Below are 26880 nucleotides of genomic sequence, written 5' to 3'. Positions count from 1 at the left end.
AGAAAAATCTCACTGACATCACGGGAACTTTCCTATGACCTACAGGAACAAAAACCTGAGGTTTGTCATATTTTTACTGAGCTATAAACAAAGAAGACAAATTGTTGATTGTAAACAACTTGTATCTGAGACTGGCATGTCTCTGCATTTCACTTTTTTTTTTCTTCATATTTGTGTTTTCTCTGTTAATCTGACAGCATTTGCTCAGTACACTGGAGGAATATTCACGTAAGTCAAGACTCAACAGTTAGAAAGCGTTACATTTAAAAGGGGAATGATAAATTAGACCCTTTCACGTGTGTACTTTGTAGTATGACATTTGAATCACAATCTTTTATGACCATATGCTATTTCTTCTACCTCCTACCTATTTAGTATACAGAATGAAGCTGCCGTGGAAATAAATCTGGACTGCGTTGGGGTTATTATGTGACACTATTGCCTCATTTGTTTCTGAAGGTGGGAATTTAGAGTAAAAGAAACAGGACGTTGTGGGTAGGGAAAAAAGAGATTGTTTTGGATAGACAGTTGAAAGATAACCTGGAAGTCTGGATTGGTTTTGTTTTGTCATGACGCTGAACAAGTACCTACAAACAACAACCTTTTAGAAATGGCTTTTTGCACGAGGACTGGTACTCACGCTACTTCTCTTTAGGCCCTTAATTGAGGGTAGCTTGCCTCTCGCATGCAGATTCCCCTCGAGAGTAATTCAGAGTAGGAATTTAATTTATGTTCTTTAAAGAGCTCTTTGCTATAGGGCTTCTCTCTCTTCTCTCTGGCTTTGGCAAAGTCAGGCAAATGAAGTTGCAACTGAAGTTAGGAGGAGTCTTGCGTGTGTCAAATTGGCTGTGCAAAGTAGTGTCAGCTTTACGGTTTAGTTTCTACGCTTCATGTACTTATCTGTAAAGTGGGCCTAATTCCAGCCTCTGATCTCTAGGGTTACTGTGAAGACCACACCGCTCACCCCAGTACAACAGTAAGAATGACTGCAAAGGCCAAGAGTCCATGAAGAAAGAAAAATAGTCCCAACAGAAAGCAAAGCATGGCCTAACACATAAATGCAGATGACCACCATCGTGGTTTTGGCTGGGATGGAGCAGCTGGTGTAGGGCTGTGGTTTGGGTTTGGCATGGGAATACTGTTGAGAGCGCACTAATGGTTTTGGATGTCACTAAGCAGTCAAGGCCTTTTCTGCTCCTCATACCACACAGAAAAAAATATAATCAAAGTACTCGGTAGCTTCTCATTCAGTTAGAATGACACATCTTCTGAAAGGAAAGAGGCAAATATCCTCTGAAAGAAGTAATTGTGATCCTGCAATTAAAACTGCCTCATAACAATGTAAATATTTACAATGGAGAGGAGAGGAAAGTAGCGCAGGCAATCCCAGTTACGGCATTTCCTGAGCTCTGGATACCTCAGGCTTCGTGACCTCACCTGTTTCCCTTTCATACAGGGCTTTCCCGCCCAGTTTCCCAGATGTTTTTTTAAAAAGCAAAGAAAATACCTTCAATAGCTTCCTGCTACTGCCCTGGTCAGCCACAGCTACAGAGCCTTCAAATCGCAATCTATGCTCAAGAACTTTCTTAAACCAGCCAAGTAACGGACCAAATCCGTGACACGCATCCTGCACCTGCAGCAGAACCCAAGAGGGTGAGACGCTTCGTGTCAGATTTCAAAGCTACTGCTGGCAGCGATAGGATCTGGTGGACTTTGGGAAAATCCAATCCTCTTCATCTTTGGCCGTTTCCTGTACCATCTTCTCTCTGCTCCCTTCAACTGGAGTCAGTCTTTTTATTTATCATCTCCGGACCTTTGTGTCCTCTTCCGATTGCTCGCTGCAACCCCAGACTATTCCTCCAGCTTTTTGTTTCTACCTCCTGCCTTTGCCAACTCCAGCTCCTCGGGCAGTTCCAATACAGTATTAGTCGCTGTGCTCCAAATCTCTTTGCTCGCCCAGCATCAGCTTCCTCTGACCCTCCTAGGAGCTAAATTATTTCTATGTACACTGCATATCCTGATGCTTTTCTCCTTTTAATCGTTTATCAGATTTTCCTCGGAGCAAAAAGATTAGTAAATAAAGACCAATAATTTAGAAAGAGTCCTGTGCTGGTATTGTCCCATGCCGGCGTACAGACTAATAGAAGCCATCTGGATCCTGCTGTATGCAGGATCAGGGCTCAACGGCCATTTAGAGAGCTCTCAGGAGAAAACTGAATTGTCACAGCATAGCAAAAGTAACACTCCCTCTCATCCAGACTGCTGCGTATCACTAGAAGACAATCTCCATGAAGATACTATGTACGCATCCAGAATCCAAGATGAAGCCTCCCTGAAGGTAGAATCTCAAGCACACTTCCTTAAGAAGTTGAGAATACCGAACAACTACCAGAATGCCCAATGCTGATGGGGACCAACGCTTTAATGACAAACAGGCTAGTTCTGGAAAGGGATAAGGGGAAATCTTGTGTGCTATTTCTGTTTTAAATTTCAGTGTAAGCAGTCAAGAAGGAGCATACAATTAGACTCCTACATAGTATTGCCCTATTAATCAAATAATTTGTAACTTTTAGAAAAGCAACTCAAATTAACACCAATACATTCTTTTGCATTCCTGTACAAGCTGCACTCACATCCCATGAACAGTACATTATTAATAAGGAAAGGAAGAAACTATCCTAAACAAACCTACCATGGTAAACTGTTCATTTTCAATAATTCAAACTAGGCACACACATCCTTATTATGTCATTTGAGATGTAAAAGAGATGCCTCACTTGCAAGTTATAGTAGATCTGTGTGCGGCTTACAGCAACAGCGTTTAAACCTACTTCACCTGGAGAGGTTTGGCACTGAGCGTGACTGCACACACTTGTAAGTACAGGACACTCACAAATCATGCTGAATACCTCCCTGAAGGTATTTTCTACAGCTTAGATCTACTCCTTTCGGTAGAGCAGAAGATAAAGTGATTAAAATTTATTAAACCTAGTAAAAACTTTATTTAAATGTAAACTTTACTGATGTTCTTGTATTAGTTTTGGTTACTATACACTTGGCACAAATATTCGGTTAAGAAATCTTGGACTAAGAATCTTGGACATAATGATGCAATTCTAAATGTCAAAAAAAAATATTAAAAACACAACCTGGGACACACAAGGAATTCAAAGTCTAATTATACTCACATGAAGTTAAAATAATTTTACAGAAACCAAAGCACGTTTTGAAGCAAACACCAATTAACATATTACTGTTCTTTCCTACAATTAAATTTTGCCAGTCACTCCAACAGCATATTGTTCTAAACGTACATATTCTGAATTTACTGTATTCAACTAATCTCCAAAAAATTTCTACATAAACAATTACTTAAAACAACCCTCGCCAATAAAAGTTCACCTTAATTTTTTTTCCACATAAATGGTTTATCATTCATATAAAAGGATTTTATCTAAAGCTCTTCATTTAATTTGAAAAAACCTCAGAGAAGAGAATTTGTACAATTTTTTTTTGTCTAAAAATGCCAGTTTGCGCAGTTTGCCAATATCTTTTGATTCACAAGTGTCCTGGTTTGAGGTACTAATACTGCCTTTTAATGCTTACGCAAACACACAGAAAGGACTGTTTGTGTACACTTTACTTTTTACATTTGGATCCTAAACCGCAACTTAAACCCGTTTGTGCCTCTAAATGTGTGCTTCTACCAGTTCAAATGCAAACAAATTTATTCTGGTAGGAACAAAAAGGACAATAGTCAAGAGACTGATGTATGCTTTTGCCAGATATTCCTAATCATTTCGGATCTTGTAGACCTGTTAATCTAGAGGAATCACAATGACCTCTATGAGCTTGTAGCCAGCCATAAGTCACGCGCCTGCATTTTGTCTGACATATATTTACAAAACCTCTACTTTGAGATGTAATTTTTACCACCTGTGATCTTGTTTTTACCAAATCTTTTTTCTCCCCTGTAGGAAAAGTTACTGAAACTGCATGTGTAACCCATTTTATATTAAAAAACGTACCTATTGCTTATGTTATACGACACTGAGCCAGGACTGAAAGCAGTTGAACTGCAAGGAAACACAGGTCCAGCTCACAGTTGCCATTCCTTAAGAAAAAGCTGTTAAGTACGGTTCAGTCTTGCCTCGAAGTTAACGCTTTTCAGCACTGTTCCGCAGAAGACAGTACAGGCGCCCATTATCAGCAAGGGGAGCAACAACGACTGTTGGCTTATGACTGTGCCCATCTCTTCCGCACGCACGTTGCCGAGTTAAGTCCTTGTACAAGGGCTGGAAATCAGTAGACAGAAGACTTTTCATCTTATTTTCTGAAGGCCGTCATCAGCGGCCCGCCTGGGAACACCTACGGGCGTGCAGCCTGGAAGGCAGACCCTCAGCAGACATAAGCCCCCAGCTCTGACCGGAACAGAGACAATTTGAGAAGTACTGTGTTCTTCACCCTCAGCTGCTTTAACGTTTGATTCATTCCAGTGTTGAGTTTGACAAGCTCAGCCTTCTCCGTTAGGGAGCAGAGTTCTGCGTTTCACTCCAGCGGCCAAGGGCAGTGCCTGGATTCAAAGTGACCGTGTCCTATATCACACCTAGCTATTAAAGCCTGTGCTGGGTTTTACACGTGGTCTAACCTCCCTAATTTACAAAGGGCAACTCAAAAGGTAACCCTAAGCGCATGTTTACGTATTTCTGACTGAACTGCAGAACTCTCGTCAATGCTTTTATTAAGACTTGGATGGTCTTGTATATTGGGAACTTGCATGAAGAAGTGAAATAAAAAAAAAAAAAAAATCCTTCTACTAGAAGCTGGAAGGTTCTGGCATAATTGGTATGTCACCTAGAAATGTGAAACACTTACTCCAACACTCAATGTTGTAAATTCTCAATACAAAAAGTGCTTCTGCGCAAAAAATACCTCTTCTTGTTTATTTCTCCAACAGAAGGCAACAAACAAATACAGTGTTATTGCTTAGTGCCATAAATCTCAAAAGTCGATAGGCAGCGATTTAAATCCCAACTACAACCTATTTACTGTACAATTAAACTGCTGTTTGATGGGCTTAATGACCTTAAAAGTTCGTAGCATTACACAAGATGGGTGTCTCAGGGACACGGGAGGAGGACCTTACCTAAATCTACCATGAGAAGACGCGTGAGAGCAGTGTAGAACACTGTCCGGCATCTAAGGTCACTGAGGCTGTAGTTATCGCTGACCCCCAAGAAAGGGAAGTGCTTACTCTGTTGAAACAGAAGCGTATGAAAAGTTAAGTGTTCTCCAAAATTTACTACACACAATGTTTCTTAACATAGTAAGGAACTTACTGTGTGATTCTGAAGCATGAATTTCACAGCCTCTATTTTCACAAGCTTTTTCAGGAGACTGTAAGTAGGAGGTGTTAAGGAAAAACGAGCCTCGCAGCATTGTGATTACATCATCAGGTTGTACAAACTTTCAGGAATTTTTGGCCAGAAAAAAACAACCCAACTGAAACAACAACAAATGTACATTAAAAAAACTATCCGGATTTCATCTAGAAATACATGTCATGGAGATATTCTTTAGAACATTAAAGACCATAATCTATTATTAATTAAAGCAATTACTTTTCATGGCATATATTCTAGTCACAAAAGAGACGAATGAACTAAATGACTCTTATAATTAAACGGAGAGTTTCTGATAATAAATGGTGCTGTTTTTTCCCCAGATAGACCCATGTTATCAGCATGTAAAAAAAAAAAAAAAGAAAAAAAAGTGGTTTTGCAACTGCCTGTGTCAAAGCCGACTGGTGGTTGGCACCGGGACTGGCAGCAGCCCTGAGCAGCACTAAAGTAATGGCCTCAAAATCACCGCTGTGATCTTCCAGACCCATCAAAAAATCACATCTGCTTTTTTTCAGTTACAACAGATACAAATGCATCTCATACATACTCAGCTATGGTTAACCACTTGACCAAAGTATTGTCAGACGTCTAAGAACTGCATGGAAATTTCTTAAGAACATCCAAAGTCTCAGAGCCAGAGCAAAGTCCACGGCAAGGTGGTACAGTGGGGAATTTTGGACATTATCTATGGATACTTCCACAGGTGTCCCAGTTTCTTCAACTTTATAAAATATAAAGCCAATCTAACTGACTACCGCCGAGCACAAAGTGAAACGTCCCACTCCACCAAGTGGCTAAACTCATGGCAGTGCCGGAGGAGAGGGCAGGCACCACCGCAGTTACATTTCACTCTCTCAGTTCTGCATCTGTAAAATGGGGGTATAAAAGGCTTTCTGATATCCAAGTATACTAATACACTTTTTCAGGAACGCCATAGAAAAATTCAAGCCTCAGAAACATTCATAAGCATCGAAGGCATCAAATGAATGCAATGACTTACGGGCTTGTACGTTCTACAGCGAATATTATAAGAACAAGAATCATTAGTTTCCTGAACACTCTTGATCCTTGGCATTGATGAAGATCTTTAAGAAATAATGAGTATCACTGCATAATTTAGACTGTACAGTAGTGCCTAATCATGTACAAACACAGAAGATTTTACAAATATCCATAATGCTTATTATTGTCACTATTTGTTTTTTGAGTGCTTGCTTGCCTCTGCCATTCCTGTACATAACTGAAGAGTTCGACTACTTTTACAGGAATAAACAAGTTCCCTTTTCATTTTAAATGCATTAAATTCTTTTTAAACAGTTGAAAGTGTAAGAATAGGTGGCTTTAATAATAGCATAATAATAGCATTTAATAATAATAGCAGCTATAAAGCTGCTATTGGAAAAATCTCCTAATCTGGTTTTCAGATGATGCTCCTTTGTCAATCTATAACTTTTGACGTAGCATTACCTGGCTTACAGCGCAAAGCTCCATAGTTGGGGTTTTTCCCCATGTTACAAGGGACAGCCTTTCATAACATAACGAAGACATGCATAAAGAATTTTTGAGAGACTATAAATATTTTACCCCAAGTTCTTGTACAAAATAACAATGAAACTGTAGTTATTTCGCTACAAAAATATACAGTGGAAAAGTTAATTATTAGAAAGAACTAAACATGCATGAAGGAGCACTATGGCTTCAAAGACATAAAGGAATGACTAACATATTCCATTATGTAAATGAATTCAAAGATATTTCACGACTGATCAGCTAGGAGGGACATAATGATTTATAATTCAAATAACTGAGCTTTGAAATCAAATTGGGCTAATATATTTCGAAATATGCAAACCTGGAATAATTGTGAAAGTAATGTAAACCATGACTCTGGCTCCAATCATTTGTTGCCTTTGTTGTTAATACTGTTTCACGTCTTTTCTTCCCTCCCCACCCCCTGTTATATAGTACAGTTGCTGGAATTATGGTCGCTTTTAATTCTAGACTATCCTTTAGAAAAATACTATTATACAGCTAAAAAAAGAAAAATACCAATTTCTAAGACTGTGTAGAAGCTGATTGACATACAGGAAAGTACTGAAATTAAATAAATTATTATTTTAACCTTTCAGGCTAGCCACAATTTAATCTATATCAAATACTGAAAATTGATCCACTGGATCCAGCATCTTAACAATACACTATTTCTTTCAAAGCAATATATACTTAATGTCTTTTAAAAAAACCCTAATATAATGTGAAAAGGCCAAAGTTTGCAATGCCAGGAAGTAGTTATAAACTACTTCATATGTTTGAAATAAAAAGTACTTCAGTATTATTATTAAAAAAAAAAAAAAAACTATTGGTAGAGTTTTTTATAGGAAAAAAATACATATCTTTAAAAGCCAAAATGACCAGTGAAATTGGGTTGTACATCATTTTCTGGGGAAAAGGAAAAACAGCCTCGACAGGTGTAATTTATCATTTTTCTGATTTAATACCAAAGAAATATATTAAAATAATAAAAAGAATCCTGAAATCCTCAAAATTTGTAGTGATAAATAGCCCTCCCTGTCTTTATTGCATTATGCCTACTAACAGAAATATTGCATGGTGGATTTTGCCAGACAAGGACGATTATTTTCCAATAAAAAGTTGCATATTAAATTCCAGCACAAAAGTGGGTGTCTAATACTTTTGAAATCTTTTATGGTTTGCCAGAGAACACAATTTTAAACTTAACTAATACAACATCACAGTGAAGTGAACCGGCATTAGAGCTATCTTTGTACAACCCCACCCATCTCAGCAGAAAAGCTACTGTCCTCGGAATTTTTGTTTGAAGTATTTCCATTGAAAAATAATTGAATAAATTTTTGGTAGTTATGTTTTTAGTTAATCTCTCTTTTTACTAGTCTTTAAACATTTCACACTGATGTTTAAGATGTGTATATTTATGAAGACAGTGCTGCTTTGCATCCTGCAGTCCGAAACTGCTCTTGCCACAGTTAGCAAGTTTCTGCAAAGAAAAAAAAAAAAAAAATCACAATTTCATCCCAACTCTACTCTTTGGGAGAAGTTAGGTTATTAAATATTTACTTTTTCATCCTTTCTAGGTCCTGATATTATTATATCTATTTCATGAGCAGAAACTCGGTTATTGCAAATATAATTTGAGTAATTCACAAACTAAAACTATCCAGACATTTCAGCCTTGGAAAAGTATTATTTGCACCAATAATTTATATACTGACCCTCATTTTTGAGAGCTACCATGTGAATACAAGCCTTTGAAAGCCTCCAGAAGACAATATGAAATGTTAGATGCTTGTTGGCTTTAGCAGTAATATGAGGCTGACTATTTCAGCAAGTATACATGCATAAACAAGCAAGCACTTTAAGTTAGATGCACCACATTACATTTCTTGGTTCTTTTGAAAGTGTTTTGAACCCTACTGAAGCAATAAGTATATAGTATAAAAGAGGAGAGAGCTCATTAGTCTCTTCATAAATCTTATTAATGAAATAAATGTCTCTCCTTCTGTTTTTGTCAAATTCCTTAGAAAGGTTTCACTTTCAAGTCCTTTCCAGTCTTATTTCTGTGATTCCACGAGAACATAAACACATGCATATCTAAAACATCAAGTTAGCTGCCTAATGATATTTCAAGTAAACATATAGAAGTACACATTGTATGATTTTCATTAAACAAAATTCACTTATGGAATGTGGAAACCCACACTCATCTTTCAACCCAGGGAAATATATTAAAATTCTTCTTATACGATTAGAGTTCTATGGAGAAATAAAATGATACCAATTGTCATATTCCAGATGCCTTCCCTTCTACTTGTCTAGCAATCCCCTCTCAAAAATTTCTGAAAAGTTGTTTTTATTTTAAAATAGCAAAGGATTTCAATATTGAATGTTTTCATGAGCTCTGGTGCTTTATTATCTGTCGTATGCCGTCAAATATTGTGTCACATCAAAACCAGCTACTACTATTTTTTTTTTAAATCTTGTTGCTCAAGTGACTGAAAATTCAAAGTGTAAACATTCTTCTCCAAATTATGACAAGTGAGTGAACAGCAGAAAAAGATACAACAGATAGCAAGTTAGCATCCATGATTTGGGTAAGAATTTCACAAAAACACTTGAACCCAGACAAAAATCCACATGCAAAGTTATCGCTGTTGTATCAGTAGTAATGATGACACCAACACAGTGAAAAACTTAAAATCAGGCAACAATAAAACACATGAAGAGGCTCACGTTCAAAATCTAACTCATGCTTCATACCTTAGTTGACTCATCCTCAAAGGAGAACCAATCCTGTGCTCAACTGCTAACAGAATCAATCCTGTTCTCAACATTGTTGGACTCATCAATGGCATTGACTTCAAGATTAGGAAAGGGATACATGACCATAAGCAACTAGTTATATGATTTCTCTTTTGTTGATAAGAAGTAGGTGGCACAGAGTACACCTTTTAAAAACTATGCATAGAAAAAGATAAACCAAAAAGAGTAAATATTAATATCCTAATTGGTTTAAAAATGTGGCACACAAAACAACAGAAGTCTCATGTTAATTTTTACCTTATTATTTTCAAATGACATTTTATGTCAAACATAATAAAAAGGATATCCAACAGAAAGGTCATTTAGAAACTGAAGAGTTCTTGAAATCACAGGCTCACACCTTCCTCGATACTTAAGATTTGTAACACTAGAAAAAACAAAACAAGAGAGAGATTTTACAACACATTTTCCTCTTTTTGAGAAGCACAGTGCAAAAGCTCAGGGTAGTAGCACATTATACTACAAATGTATTTCTGTGATACGTCTTCGGATTTTCCATTTATGAGACAGAAAATGCTATAAAAGCATGCCATGTCTTTTTCCTGAACAAGGGATTCAAGTATTTTTGTAATATTGTAACACATACATTCATTTTAAAAAAAATCCACCATCTGTCATAACGAAATAAATTATCTGAAGCTCACCCCTACTTACATCTATCTTACTCACTTTTCAACACAGTATCTGGCCACTTAACTTCTCTAGTATTTATCTACCCAATTCTTCACAAGATAAAACCAAATTGCCATAAACTCCCCAGGAAAATTTCCATAGGAGAAACGGGGCACAGAAAAACTAAGGGCCAATTCACAGAGCTACTGATATACCCAGTTGCCAGTGAAACTCCACCTTGCAGCTCTTGTACGAATCCCAATTTTTCCTCTTCCTACACCAAACACTTAACTAGAGTCAAGATACGTAGGGTATACTGCATTCCCCTAATTGCAACCCCTCTCAGACGTTGGCATTTAGGAAGCACACGCTGATTAATGAACCAGTGCATAAATTACGATACAGGATAACACTAGACCTATTATGTGGTGGTCCCCAAGGATTGATAAAACAACCTACTATTTCTGCCAGCAAACTCTTATAGTTAGCCTTTCAGTGAAATCATGCAGCTAAGACCAGGCGATGATGACCACTCTACCGCCTTCCCTAGGTTAAACGTGAGACACGGAGCACAGAGCCGGCACCCTCTGAAGCTTCTTCTGTACTGGGGGCAGCTCAGTGCAAGGACACCCAAGTAACCTGGGATGGAATCTGTTCATCTACTGGATTTATTGGGAGGTGAAGAGGTGGCAGTAGCCTTCATGTGAAAGGGGTAGATTGATGCCTGGAAAAGTAGAGGAAAGCAATTTTTCTCAAACAAGTAGTGGTTACAACGCTAAGTTAAGAGTCACTGATCTCACAGCCTGTCATTTCCCTGATTTCTTAGGGAAATATCATGTAGGCCAGTGTCAACGATCTTACTGAAGCATATTTACTGTTTCTGTTGTAAACTTTAGCCAGTGAGTCCAAGAAGATGGACCAGTGAGTCCAAGAAGATGGACAAGAAGATCCACCCCAAATGTCCCCTGAATATATTTATCACTTACACGCTGACTACTAGTAACTTTTTCCAGTACTCTTTTGAGAATCCAAGTTGGGCTGACCAGTCTGTAATAAGTTGGTCCCTCCTAGTTGCCTTTTTTCAAGGCAAGTACTGTGCCCTGCCCTCCTGGGACATCCCCCATCCCCCTTAACTGCTCAAAAGCCCAGAAGAAAGCCGAATGTCCCCTTCCTCCAGACGGGGCGATAATGCTGCTGAGAGATTCACAGCAGAGCTTCTGAGCCTGGATTCATCCGGAGAAATAAAAATCTGGCCACCGCAGCCTTTTGAAACGTAGCCCATTGAAATGAAAAGGCAGCACGGCTTTCTGGCTCTGGAGAATTTCAATTTTGGGAATATAGAACTTGAAGAAGAGATGTTAAATGCCTTAAAATCAGCACTGATTATTGCTTTTACATATTCACAGACTAAGGAATGTACTACACCACATAAACTAAATCTCTTTTTCAGGAAGTTATAAACTCAAGAATGCAGTTTAAAGCGTCTAACTGTTTAGTATTATTTGCTCAGGAAAAGGCAAATAACAATGCAATTACCAAAGCAGTATTCCTCAATTTAGATTTACAAACAAACATCGATTTACTTTAGAAAATCTCTATGAAGAACTACAGAGGTTCAGATTGCCTTAAAGAAATAGCCCCTTCTAGTAAGTCCATAATTCACAGTTTATCCCTACTATGGGGAGTTCTGGGGATGTTTATAGTTGCACTAAATCCTTAACAAGTATATACCATACAAAGCAATAAAAATGAATTTGGACTACACAGATTTGACATCAATATCGAAATCATAAAAAGGCTATTTTGCAAAAGAGCAAAATCTTTGTCCTTCAGTAACCAGATGCAAGACATTTAAAGAAAAACAAGAAGTCACAGTGACAGCTTGAAGAGAAAGTTAAAACTGTGTAAGGAAGGGTCTTCATCCAATATTCAGGGTACTTTTGTATCCATCTGTTCTTTCGGTTCCTGGTTGTATTTGGATACTGAAAGATGGAGTAATAATATAAAAGCTAGAAAGTACTCGTGAGTGAACAGTGGCTGAAAAATTTCAATTATAGTCATAGCAATTCCCATTTCTGTTTCTGCCTTATCAATATCAGGCAAGATGAACGACACATAAAATGTAGTATTTTAAGAAACATCTACAAAACATTATAAGTATCTGCGAAAATTTGTAAAGATCTACAGAGGAATCTCGTAATACAAAAAGCAGTTTTCCGCTACATAAGAAAGAGAAGCCAAGGAATGAAAGAAGAGAAAAATTTATAGCTCTCGGAGAAATCATGGCAAGACAGCACTTAAATCCAAGCGTTAGTGTCCTTGCCTCTTCATCTCTCAAGTGGCTTATTGATTTAAAATATGAACTAAATGAAACAGAGTCAAAGGAACCAATCATAATGTTTCAGATGAGTCACAAAAAATCAGAGCACCATCAAAAGCTACGGCAATGCCAAATTCACCAAAACATCTATATTAGATAAGCACTGAACACATTGTAAAGGCAAGTACAAAAAAAAAAGTGGAAATCAGAAGCGGCAGAATATTTCCAATTTTGGTAACAACACCAGTTTCAAAATACTGAACTATGCATACACACACAAAACCAAAAGGGCGACAGTAACACTGATCCATGCTGAAAAGCTGAGAATTTTAAAAATCCAAATGAAACAGCAGTAAAAATCTAGTACACTTTCAAATATCTGCTTTCAGTTTGCCTTTAGTTAGAAGACAAGAATAAAACCTCTGCTTCTGAAAGCTGCACTAAAGAAGCTTCCCAGCTTTCCAACCTCCAAACCCTCCAGCTTGCTATGAGACTTTGTCACGACGACTGCTTACTAATGCAGTTCCATCAGCATGCTAAACTTCTACTCCCTTAATACAGTAACTTAAAAGTATTATTTTAAAAGGCTTTTTATTTTTAACCTAAAATCTAGAAAGGGAAGGTCAAAATGATTATATACTCCAGTTTACAGTTCTCTGGGAAAAGAGTTACCATATTATCCACAGAAGAACCAAAATTCTTTGCACGTTCCAAGTCATTATGATATTCAGCCAGGGAAAGACTCAAGGGAAAGATACCCACTTCCAGCCTCTTAAATCCATTTCATGGCTTTTCCTCCCTCCCTCCAAAGCCATTCTATTGTCCTGTCCTCATTTTACGATTTGGAGAAAGACCTCTTCAGACACACAGACTGTATCACGCTGCCCTGAAAAGTTCCATGCGGTGCACAGCAAAGGACAACCCTTCATACAAGATGCGTCAGTTCTTAGGGCAGCAGTGGATGAGAAATGATACTGCTGAAGCATAGGAGCGAAGCTTGGAAGAGAGAATTGAAAAACATGTGGTGCGATTTAAAAAAGAAAAATTTACAGTAGGAGAGAGAATCAGGGATGCAAGGTAGAAAAGCAAAAGCAAAGCATGGTCAGCACCGAAAAGGGAGTGCTTGACGAGTGAGTATATACTGTACACAGAGAGACAATCCATTTGGTCACAGGGATGGTGGGTACCTTCTCCGTTTGCCACTGCATGCCAAGGTGCTCAAATATTGCCTCCAGGCCATTTGTAAGTGCCCGAAGAATACGTCCCTCCTCTTCCCAGGAGGCCTTGAACCCCTTCTCTGCAGTGTAATGGGCAGATATGTTATCAGCATAAAGCTGAGGAATCCCAGGAATGCTATACTACCCGCACACGCACAGGTTACTGTACCTCACCTGCACAGGAGATTTGGTAACATGACGAAGAAGCAGTTGCAAAAGCTCAGCTGCTACCAGCCAGGAGAGGTGACAACCACTGCCAATCAGCAAGTTTGGCGTGGTGGTTGGTTTGTTTGTGAACCATGTAAATTTAGGAATAGTCTTGGTCTCAAGTTAAGGATATTACAAACATAATCGCATTATAAAAATCATTAAGATTAAAAAAACCATACATTTTAAACAAAACTTAAGTTGCTTAAGGTATCTGCTATCCAATTTCCATTAAAGTGCAAGAAAAGCGGGCATCCAAATCCCCTGAAAAGACTTGGAAAATGTCTTCCTTATGTGGTACCTAAGTTTCAGCAATAACAAAGACAGCTATTTGTTGGCAAGAAAGCTCTGTACAGTCATGTTTGAATTACTCCTTGTAGATTATCATCATTTACAATGAAAGCTCTCTGTGGCTCAATGACAGTGAATGGATATATACTTTTCATTAGAGCTGGACAAAGGTGAATAGTTACAAAAATGCATGTTCTGTCGTGAATAAAAGTGCCAAGTTTTAGTTTGCTATGAGTCATGGAGTCGTATCAGTATGAGCGTTCAGAAAAATACGCAGAGATGCAGACTTTTTATATGTACGTATTACTTAAACATTGTCACATGGAAAATCTCTCTACATGTATGTATATGTGCACCCACCATAGTGAAAACACTACAGCAGTTAGAGAAAAAGAGGCAAGAAACTTCAAATAGCCATGTTTGGATATGCATCTTTCATTCATGTTTCAGTTATTTTATCATGATCAAAAATACTAAATATCTGGGCAAATATGGAGCGACAAAGAGTGAGAACTCCATAGAGATGAAGGAACAGTCTGTGCCTTTGAAAACCAGTACCTCAGGGCAACACGCTAAGAGAAAAAAGTCTAAGGAGACAGGCTGGGACCTAAAGTCATAGTCCTTCCCCAGAATCTTGGCATCCACCGCAACCCTAACAGCTCCTTCAAAATCCCATTGCTCTGTCTTGCCTGTCTTCACACTCACATAACTCCTCCCAGCTCATCCCTCCCTGAACCTACTCTACCACTGCTACGATGCTGAACGCACCCGAGAAGACTTAAGATGCCTTGCATATTAGAAAAATTACTTTGAGATTAGGTTTTTAGTCAGCCTTTCCCCTTGCACACTTACACCCTATAAGGTGATGGTCAAAGCAAGCCAAGACAGTGGATGCTAAATGAACTGACCTATAAAATTCCTGGTAAGACTGCATAAGCATTAATGGATACATAACTGGCTGCATAAAACCCTAACCTTTCAGAAACCGTTTAACAGGAATTCAGTAAAAGGCACATTCATTAACTTCCGATGAAAAGGTAGTAAAAGGTCTAGGATCTGATGCGACAGCAGTACTTTAAACTACAGTCAGAAGGTCTAAAGGATACCTATTACATTGACAAATTTCAAAATAATTCTGTCCTTTGAAGAATATCTAATTCATACAGCCTTTAATCCATAAATTGAAGAGTGGCTCCTGCAGCTACCAGTAGCTGTGACAGGCAGTCCAAATTGTTTTCTGTTAATGAAAGAACTCACTGAGTTTGATCACCAACCCTCTGCTACTTATGAATTCAAAAGAACAGATTAAAGCTACATAAAGGAAAGTGAACCACTGAAAACAGAGAGATCTGGGAAAAGATGGCTCAATAGAAAATGTGTTCAAAAATCTCAAGAAATCAAAGAAAAATGCCATTTATACATCTAAACATTAGTGAGCTGACACTGGACTTCAGGAAACTAGAAACTTCATGTGTCAACCAGTAAGCTATCGCAAAAAGAGGTTAAGTCTCTAACAGCAGAACAAAAAGATTATTAATATGTCCTGGTAGACTGCAACTTGTTTGACTACAATAAATTCAACTGCTCTGTTTACTCCTCACGCCGAGTATAAAATGCTTCCTGCGTGCATCCCTCACTGGATTCTTTAATGGCAAAGCGGAAGGAAATAACCCGACCTTGTCTTTTGATCATCAGTGCTAACAGCAGCTTACGATAAGGTACTTTCTCCAACACTTTCTGATTTGAAAGGCTGATTTGCCTGCCCTTAGCCAGGCAACAATATTCTTTTAAGCATATTTCACACAACGCTCAGCAGTAACAGAACAGAGACTACACAGTCTCAAACACTGTTGTGCAGTTACTAGAGAAGAATACTACCACTTTAACAAGAGTGCACACTACAAACTCCCCAGCAATTCCTCTTAACCTAATGGTAAGGAATAACATATGACAAATTTCACCTACTTTAAATTAAAAAATGGATCCGTAGGGTAAGACAGAACAGCAGACTAGTGGCCTTACAAAATAAAAGTGTCGTTAAAAATACCGTGTCCACAAGAGAAAATGGTGAACGTTCTCACAGTCATCTATCCTGCCCACTGCTAAGAATGTGCTCGGGTTATTCTCAGTAACAGAGCACGGGAAATGCTGCCAGACTGGATTGCCCCATCCGACCCTAGGTTTTGGATTATATATCAGCACGTTATGGTTTCACACCCCAATTTTCCAACTGGCATGCTATCACTGGGGAGAAGCCAGCTTATTTCAATTGACACAAACATGAATGTGTTTATACAGCGGTTTCACAGCTAACTCTTAAAGCTACTGAGTTGTCCATTTCAAGCTGTAACAACCATTCTGTAAAATGAAATTGATCTTCAATCTAATCAATGAACAATTCACAAAGATGCTGCTTGTTTTTAGAAAAGTATAATAAGCCATGAGGAAAGAGAAAATAAAAGTATAGAGCGTGTAATCTAAAAAGCATCACTGATTTTTGCTTTTTACATACCGAGTTTTCTTTTAAAATCATCCATGAAACAGTAAACCTTATGGTTTTTTCTTAATTTACAGTACTTGTGCAAATACAGCCCTGTCCAAACTAAACACCCATAGTACTTATCATACAACTTGTTCAGTGATATGCTGTTATTTCCTCAATTGAAAAAGGCAACAGAGATTTCCTCTCAACGGCGGCAACAAGCAGAAAAAGAGAAGCAAACTGATGTATTTGGTCTCCAAACAACAGCCCTCTTTCCCCCCTTTTTCCACAGTCGTTCAAGTTCCACTGTAGTTTGAAAGGAGAGAATGAAGCCTAGCCGTCCCGTACCATGACATGGACTGCTTCCACAAACGGTACAGTAAGGGTCCATTGATATTTTTCCATTCATCACCCTCCATTTCGCTGTCTTCAAAGCATACTCCAGATAAATATCAAGGTTTGATGGGTACTACTGTTATCCTAAGGCAAGATATAACACTCAGCTTCTGGTTTCAAGGAAGCAAAGCATTTATGCCTTGTTTTCCACAGAAAAGTTAAGTCATATTAGAAAATGACCTTGTCTTAATTGCTACTATTTCTCAAGGTCGGTAGTCATGGCAGCAAAAGACAAGCCATGTTTAATACTGTCCGAACAGGTCACGACTAACCTGGTAACATCAGCAGAGATGTTTTTCTAGTAATTCAAAGTCTACTGAAAGTATTTACAGGTCTTACAAGTCAGATTTGGAAGACATGAAGTAAATGACAAAATGCAGCATCTTCCTCACCGTAGAATGAAGAGGGAAGGTACTTGTTTCTCTTTCTCGAGGCACACACAGAACTCATTGTCTCCTGGGGACTCCCAGATTTTTTTAGTAGATATTCACAATTTTTCAGAGGGACCATTTTGTTTTGCTTCAAGAGCAAAACTGATTTTAGATGAAAACTCTCTTTGAGTCAGGAGAAACTATCAAACCTCATGAAGGACATAAGTAATAAAAGACAAAAATCCTGGTAGTTTTGCTGGCACCCAAGGAAAGCGGCTGCAGCAGAGGCACGAGAAAAAGGTAGCTTTCCCCAGAGTAATTTTCTAGGATTATTCTTAAGAGAAAGTATTACAAAGCTTATCTGCCAGAATAACACACCACCTTATTCTGCCAAACGCCAGAGATGAGAAGACAGCCGATAATAATGCCCCTTGTCTCCTTCAGCATGAGGCCTTAAAATTCTCCTCTGGGAATCTGTATTTTTAAGAGAGCAAATTTTGCCAGATCTTGCCAAAAAGCAATTGAAACGAGCCCCCCCAAAAGAAAGAAAGATTAGTTTAACTTGGTCGGTTCCCCACTGTAAATTTCCAGGAAGCTTTACAGGCAATTCCGCTGACACCTGAGGGTGCCAGGAATGGGAGGTGGGAAGGGCGGGCACCGCTTACGCCAGGCTGCCACTCAACAAGAGTTTATGAAACCTCAGCTCTCTTCTCCCATAAGCCATTTCCAGAGGTGAGGCAGGCACTGTGGAAGACACATCTAGGTGCAAGTGTTTATTTAGGGGCCTGTGGTAACTACAGAAAATAAGATACAGATGCCTGAAGTAAGGTCATCCCTTACTTTAAATATTTAAAATTTACGGAAGACATTTTTTCTAGCAAAGAAGCAAGCTTAACGACAAAATAAAACTCAGATTTTATGTAAACATTAAAGACAAAACGAAACACACACAGACTGGAACTGAAGCACAAACTCACATTTTTGTCATAAATGTTTCCAGAACATGGTTGTCGTCTGTTATTCCTAAGACTTCTGACATTCGGGCATACACCTGGAAATAAACATTTCAACAGTAACATATTACAGACATGTACAAGTACCAACATTTTCATTTAGTTGAAGACCTTCCCTATTTTGATTTTTGCATGAGAAAAATACAGGCACAAGTGCCTGTCCATCCAACCCAGCGGATGCATTTGTAGGAGATGGCTTGTTCACTCTTCGATGGTGTTTTGTGAATTTGGGACCCATAGGCTTTTACTTGCATATGTTTCTTCCCGTAAAGGAGATGAGAAGTTTCCACAGTAAACTCACTTTGTTGTTCACAGAACAAAACAGTCCCTATTAAAAAAACCTGTTTTATTATAAAAAATTGCAAAGGGATGGAGAAAACACTTTTCTGTTGTCACATCCTCAGTAGGATGTGATTCAACATTGTCCTTTAACTGGCGTTTGCAAGTTCTTGCATTGCCAGTCATAAAATCTGGTAAATTAGGTACTCTTCAGACATTCAGTTTTGTGTTCTCGAAGGGAGACCGAAGGCCTTGGCAGCCAAGTAACTCAGATTATTTCAGACCCAAGACACACGTTACCAGCCAAGCTGTCCCAGCACCCATACCTATCAGATCAAACCGCTGCTGCGACACAGTAACAAACACACAGCACACATCAAGTATCTTTTGTCCTTTTTGTCTAATCTTCATAAAATTTTCTGGTAGTTTTAGTAGCCTAACATTTAGTTCGGATAAAAACATTTACTTGATTACTTAAATCAACTTCAGAATCAGAAGGGAGACATGTACTGCAAAAGTTCTTTCGAATCCTCTGCCAACTCACTTTACCCTGAGCTCAGGTAACTGCTATTTGCTTACGACTGGGCTAAATGCAGACCTACCAGTCAGTACATTTCATTTCAGGCATTTTAACCTTTAGTGACACTAAAACAAGTAGTACGGGTTATATGTAATTCTTCCACATGATGTGATCAAGTCAAGCATCACTAAGGTGTGAAATGAGAGCACCAGGCGCAGCACAGGCAGTTACCCAGCAGTGAAAGCCTGGTGCCATCTAGCTGCCAATTCTGCTCGCTGACATTACATATTCCACACAAATCCCAATGAACTTCAGATATATAACTCAGTACTTCTGTTACTCCGCCTAAACTTGCTTGTACCAACTTCCTTTCATCTAATCCCATGACTTTGCTTAAAAAAACAAACCGGCAGTAGTCCACCTGTGAGGAAGTCAATAATAATAATAATACAAATAATTAATAATACAATAAACATTCTATTTTCATGTCCCAAAGAGTTTAGTTTTAAATCCGAGCAGAACAAAGGCATGAAGAAACAAACTTGCAGCTCTAACCAGAAACGCACCAAGATCAAGGATAACTTAACTTGTAAGCTAACTTACCATTTTATAATTGTATGAATGTACTTTATTGGGACAAAATCAGTAGTGAAAGGACAAGCAAAATATGAAAAAAAAGTAAAATACAACACAATCCTCCAAACGTTTCAAAATATTATGTTATATGTAAGTATGAAGCTCTTTATATTAAACATAACAACAATAATGTATTCAAATATAATAAGAATATTGTCTAACTTCAAAAAAAAAATCACCTCTCTAAATAGCGCACTGCTGAAACGCTAGAGCAGTGGCAATTTTAGCAAAGCTTAAGAATTCCTGTATTTGAGATGAGGAGAAGAGAAAAGGAGATGGCGAGGAACGTAAGCATCTCCGCAAGCACTCCTTTCTGCCCAGAGCTTTGCTTTCTGCCCTGGGAAAGCCGCCCCAGCAGCGCTGGGCTCTGCTGTCAAACTAGGCTCTCCCCGCATCAGAGTTTAACAAATAAAATACTAAAACAGCAGTCAGTGTTGACAAAGAGCAGTGCTTTAATCCACAATTATCCTTGTAACTCTTACTACTCCTTTTATCATCCATTAGCTTTGATTCCCATTATCCCATCAAGAACTGTGTCAACGCTTTTGTCCCTGGGGATTTCCCACAACTACTAGGATCTGACAGCCAAGCTTGAGTGCTAAGCAGGATCATTACCTCTTAAATCCACTTATCTGATCCACTGAATAGTAAATTGAAAAGCTCATTAACAGCAACAATCTGATTTGTTTTCACATGTGACAGGGTCATTTCAAGTCAGCATGAATACAGCGCTTGTAATAAAAACTACTACCCGGTCCCTAATGTGACAAATTGTACGCTAAAATAAATGTGATATTTTAAACACCTTCTTCAAAATCATTTTCAAAACCGACACGCACTCTGAGCACGTAAAAATAGAAAAGCACACAACCCCCAACCACAACAATGAAACGCCCTCAGACTTTTAAGCGCCATAAAAAATTAATGATAAAGCATTTTGGACGTATAATAATAAAACCCACTTCAACAACAAAGCCCACGCTACATATACAAAAGGCGGAGAAAAGGGCTGTTTGGAAGGGGTGCTGCGAGGCTTTGGGATGGCCCGTGGAAGCATGCTGGGCTCCGGCTGGGTCCCCAGGCGGCACAGCGCCGGGGCCGCGGGACCTCCTCCCTCCCGGCCCTCCGCTGCCAGCGGGGACACCCGGCCCAGGGGGTTACCCCCCGCCAGACCCCGCAAGTAAGGAGCAGGATAATTAACTCCCAATAGGAAACAATCCCTCCAAGACTTCTGGAAAACCTTTACACCATCATTGCCAAATCCTTATCGCTTCCAAAACAAATCCTCCGTCAACACACGACGTGATCATCACCAAACCCATAAGTTTCTTAACAATAAGCTATCCCCTCATCACCACCTCGTTCTTACAACAGTTAGGAATGCAAGTGAAGAATCGGCAGAAGTGCTAACATCAGGCTACAGTGGCCCACCAGCTTCTCGGGTACAAGCACACCCCCAAGGTCCGCCAGGTAAGCTCAGGCGAGTACCACCGCTGCAGCCAACGCCCACGTGGCACCACGATATTCAGCGGTGACAGCCACAGCCGTGGCAGTGAAGAGAAAGAAAGCAAAACACCTTCAATAATAATCAATACCAATTTCAAACACATTAAAGCAAGTATGAAGGCAAGGGATCCAGGGATCTTTCTGTTTTCCCGTGTTTGTACCATTAAAACCACCTCAGTGGAACCAGGATGTTGAAGGAAGACAGCAGGTTTACCAGCTCTGGTGCCAGGGATATTTTTTTTTTTTTTTTTTATGATCCAGCAGATTTATCCATGGTTCAAACTACATAACCACGTACTTCCCAACTACTTGAACTGTACCTGCTACCTTTCAAAAGCATGAGAAAATAAAATTGCGGAAGCAATGTTTTATAAAGCAAAGCTCTTGTATCTAAATACAGTTCAAGAAAATGGAGAAATAATTCAGTAATCACGCTAAAACTTTATTTCCCCGTCTTCTCTGCTCTTTGGCCCCAGATATGTTTAACTTCGCTTTGTCTTTTGAGGTCTTTTCTTTTTGGTACTATCATTATAACTCTGAAGAAGCTAATTATGTCAATTCTTAAATGTGAAGCAGATTACAGAACTGGGAAGCTCAGAATATGAGTTCCTAAAGGTTGTATGGCTATATAATGACAGTCACAGAAATTCAATAACAGCACTGTATGGAATGTACTCAAACGCACCCCATGAAACAAATTAAAACAAAGCAATGAATCTCTCACACTGTGCAAATAAGAAAACACAAGAAAATGTTGGTTTCTATATGTTTCATAAGGGCTATTATAATGAATTAAGATTTTGGATAATGAATCTTCAGAAAATTACAGTAAAGTTATTACCCGTAGGCACAGCATAAATGCCTAAGATATTATAACTTCCTTGAAGCTCTCCAGGCCTTGCTGCAGAGAACTACCGCTGCAACATTAAAGTATTTTGTCATGAACATTGAGGGCAAAACCAGCCCTTAACTGTATTCCCCCCCCCACCCCCCCACCCCCCGCCCCGAGGGAAGCCGAGCGGGGAGAGCGGCTGAGCCCGGGCTGGCGCAGCCGTGGCAGGGCGAGCGGAGCACCTCCGTCGCCACCGACCCTCCGGGAATTCCCGCAACGCAGGGCGACCGCGGCACATTTCTGAAGCTGCCGTCCTGCCTCTCTGACTAAGACCCCTGTGCATCACCCGCTCAAAATCCAGACTCATCTTGAGTTTCTTTCTCGGCATCAAGTGCCGTGACACATTTAGTAATTTCCGCCGCTTTTTAAATCAAGATCAGGTACTTTGAATTTTTAGCACTTAACAGCTCCGTTACAAGGCAGCAGACATCTAGCTTCCAAATCCCACAGACAACTTCTGAAAATGGGAACTGAATCCCCTAATTAGTGTACCGGGGTGCCAGATCCTTCAACTTTACCTCCTGACCAAACTAAGGGCTCAAAAAGCCTTGGCTTTTCTATCCTCTACAGAACAGAGGAAAGCCTTGGTCACCTCCATTCCTGACCAGCTGCCTTAAAAAGGCAAGATCTCAAAACAGCCTTAGCTCAGAGTCTATGCCAAGAGAATGGGCTAATCTGTTGGTTTATAGTTAGCTCCCTAATGAATAAAAATCCAAAACAGGTCCTAAGAAATTGCCTCTGTTAGTTCCCAAGAGGATCCCTGAAGATTAAGTTTGGCTTTGTAGGGTACTCTCCCATTCACTGCTCCACGTGTTTATAAGCAACCAGAGGAACTACTCCAGTTATATAAAAGATATACTACCTACTGTCTTACCTATAAACCTAGCTGAATTAAAATACTGCACGTAGTCATCCTCAATTGAAAGAGAGCTACTATAAAATGACATCTACAAATTAGGGTGTTGTTATTACAACTAAGTGTTCTGTTGTAGGGGAAAGGGTAAACCCACCATGTGGTGCAGAGTCATTGTCACGGATGTTATTTCCTCCCTAATCCGTTGAAACACTCTGTCATCACAAGTACAGATAATAAAAGGTATTAACAGTTCCGGCGAAGGCTGTTTTCCAGGCCCTCTTCCCCCGTCCCTTCCCCATTAGCTCAATGGCGCAAGAGAATCTGCATGCGGCTGGGGTACGGGAGCGATTAACTCCCTGCCTCCTGCTCCGTAAAGTGCCCGTGCGATGCCAGCAATAAACCTTTTCTTAAATGGAAACTGATCCCTATTTCAACGACTTTCTCTCAGCTTTTCTTTACTTATTTATTTCTTCCTTTCTTAATTCCCGTTTTCTGAAAATCCTGAAAGAAAGATTTACGATTCTGGTAAACTAACTATGGAAGACCTACTCTGAACTAACTGCTGTTGTAACTGATTAGGCATGAGAAGCATTCTCTGAAAGAAAGAAAAAAAAAAAAAAAAAAAGAAAGAAATTGGTTTATCTGCTAGGTCTTCAGTTAGCCAATTGTTAAAAAGGTGCTTAGCTTTACAATTCTTGTTTAGACTTTCATTTTTGTAAAGCACCGTTAGAGATTTTTAATTCCACTGTCTCTTCTGTTCCGCTCCAGGGCTTAAAGTACAAATACTATAGTGAAAACTGAGAAATACTATTAGCAGCTATTACTTTTTGAACATCATTCGCAAGAGTTTTAGTTTTTGAAGCACAGTTCTGGGCTGCGCTCTCCATCAGAGCTATGCACTGCACTGCGGCGATTGAAGCCATATATGCAGTCAGGTATTTGTTTAACAAGAAGCCAAAATGCTGCTTTAAAATCCTCTAATGATTGAAATGAACCAGCACTGTACAGGTTACAAGCATAGATATGTGCCAGTCAGAAAATTCCAAAAGATGAAGTATTGTAGGTACTTCAGTAGCAGTAATCAACACTCTTACTTGCCCCTGTAACTATTAAAAGTGTCCAGCTTGATTTTATTCAGTTGCTTAATTGTATATAAATGAGCAGCCCACTCAGCATGCGTATATGTGCAATAAACCTCAATGCTAAAGCATCAGCATTAGTTTGGCCCTTAAAAACAAGTAATAAAAATCATAGCTACTTATTATAGTTCTAAAATTTCTGCATCAAAACCTATTTAAATTTAATCGTACTGACTAACACAGCTGCAGGTGTTCCGCGTCTCTCAGAATCAAGCCTTAAGCATACGAAATTTAGCGCTATCACATATTTTAAAAAGGTTTTTGCACCAGGGCTGTGCATGAGAGTGCTTTTGCACATTTATCCCACGGCATAAGGAGAGGTGTTAGAGCCACCACAGCTAATACCGGCAATTTGAACAACCCTCTTTGGCAAGCCAGAAATAAGATAATTGTTCAACATAGGCTGGCTCTTCTGAAATACTGGAAGCATTGCCTGTAATTATAGACATCTGTCATTGCTAGCCACTCAGTAGTAACCCTGACATCAATATACAACTATAACACTAAACTGCCTGCAGGCACAGCAATGGGAGCCAGATACGAGAGGCGGGCAATCATCTGCCTCATCCAAACTATCTGTCAAAGGTTCCTAACCACAAATAGCTCTTACGTTTTGTATCCTTAGGATAATATGTTGATTTATTTTAGATCCTCTAATATTTACAGTCTAGGCCCTCTACTAAAATAAAGAAACAAACCTTATGGCTAATGGAGGCCGTTACCGTTCAGAACCACCACGGAAGGTCATAGCTCACCTCTCCAACGCTCAACGCCGATGGCCGCTTTGAACACCCGCCTGCCTGTAAACTTTCCCTCCTCCAAAATCACATGTGCTCATTTCCAGCTACAACGTCCAGTGATTGCTATTCTCTCATCAGCCAAACCCGCGGAAACATTTACATTTTGAACCTTGAGAAAATCTGTGCAAAGACATGCCCGGTAAGTTCCAGCACCTCGGAGCTCACCTGGCCAGTACAGAAGCGAGAAGCGCTCTGCAGAATTACCTTCAACACACAATTTTGAGAAAGGAATTGCATTAACGATGTAAAGTATGTTTGCAGATTAAATACTTCACCGGTTGTTAGCAGGAAGCTGGCGTATACTCTTAACCAAGGAATAAAAGTTTCTCGAAATTTACAGATAAATGTGGATAATTTCTTTTTAATTCCAAGGTGAAAATCATGCAGAAACCCTCAATCTTTACTTTTTTGTCTTCGCTTGAAAATCAATCTCGGAAAGGGTCAAAAAAGATTGTAGGTTTAAACTAATTAGGAATTAACATCCTTACAATTATCCTAATTTGTTATTAACAAAACTGAGATTTCTTAGCATGATTCACAACAGCCTCTGCCGAAGAGAAACTATTAATTACTAGACAGACAGTTAGCTTACAAGTGAGCTGCATTTTAAAAACCTCCTTTAAAATACAATTGCTAAATGCCTTACAGTGCTGTAATGTGAGACAGGTTCAAATCTTATTACTTCACTGAAATTAAAACCTAAGTTTTAATACTGTTCAAGTCGAACAATGATTCCACACTTTATTGCTTTTGAAATCCCTTGATGATCATAGGAAAAAATGCCCCCGAGAAAAAGAGACTCTGTTTTCGATAAACAGAAAATACAGTTTGCACTCTTAGCCTCTTTGTCATCACAAAAAAAGGATTTAATGCCAATTCTTTAAAAAAAGACTTTTTTTCACAAAATGTGCACCTTGTGTGCCATTTGTAAAATCAGCTCACTTTCTTTTATTTATTACTGCAGCGCGGCAAGGCAATAAAGCAGCTACTGATAGCTAATAAATTACATGCCTTTTAAAACAATTCTCCAGCTACAAAAACTTGTAACTACAAAGGCTTACATTTACATGGTACATCGTGTGAAATGTCTGTATTTATGTTCTATTTAACCACATAAATAAAATCTGACCCTTTACTAAACAGCCGAGTATGAAACAGGGGCTACACGTGAGATTAAACAAAGGGTAACTTTTTAAGGCTTTTCTACAGATTTACAAAATTAAACCTAAAACGCCAACGAAAAATTGGCCGCAGCAGTTCAGGTGCAAAGTATTTTAAAAATAAAACACATTTTTAACTATGCCCTTCAGGTTACCTTCAGGAACAAGAGTGCATACCAATTTTCTTGCATGACAACAACGATTTACTCCTGAATCTAAAAATTACATAAGGTATTCAATAATAACTGCAACACATTACTGTAATATAAAATGATAATTCTCCATCACATACCATGAAAACCAGGTTTTGTATTTTTAATTAAACTAAATATCAGAGCTTTGGGAAAGCATTCTTTGGTTAAAACAGAGATAAACCAAAAAAACCCTGCAATCTTATTTTATCATGTGCTTCTCTTCAAGAA

The 26880-nt window shown here is 38.9% G+C and overlaps 1 protein-coding gene across 1 annotated transcript in view; it reads right to left on the bottom strand.

Moving 5' to 3' along the window:
• The window catches only part of RANBP17 (RAN binding protein 17), a gene marked incomplete at its 5' end in the record, with an annotated part of 160550 nt that overhangs the window by 57169 nt on the left and 76501 nt on the right, over positions 1-26880 (bottom strand). Inside the window, 4 exons of the mRNA XM_082490223.1 lie at positions 5147-5255; positions 5340-5397; positions 10042-10128; positions 18635-18708. Of these exons, the coding sequence (XP_082346349.1) occupies positions 5147-5255; positions 5340-5397; positions 10042-10128; positions 18635-18708 (328 nt within the window). The remainder of the gene's footprint in view (positions 1-5146; positions 5256-5339; positions 5398-10041; positions 10129-18634; positions 18709-26880) is intronic.

The sequence above is a fragment of the Vanellus vanellus genome, assembly GCF_965231255.1.
Source record: "Vanellus vanellus genome assembly, chromosome: 13".
Lineage (NCBI taxonomy): Eukaryota > Metazoa > Chordata > Aves > Charadriiformes > Charadriidae > Vanellus > Vanellus vanellus.
The sequence above is the reverse complement of the archived record's forward strand: the minus strand, read 5'-3'. Positions and strand labels throughout refer to the sequence as shown.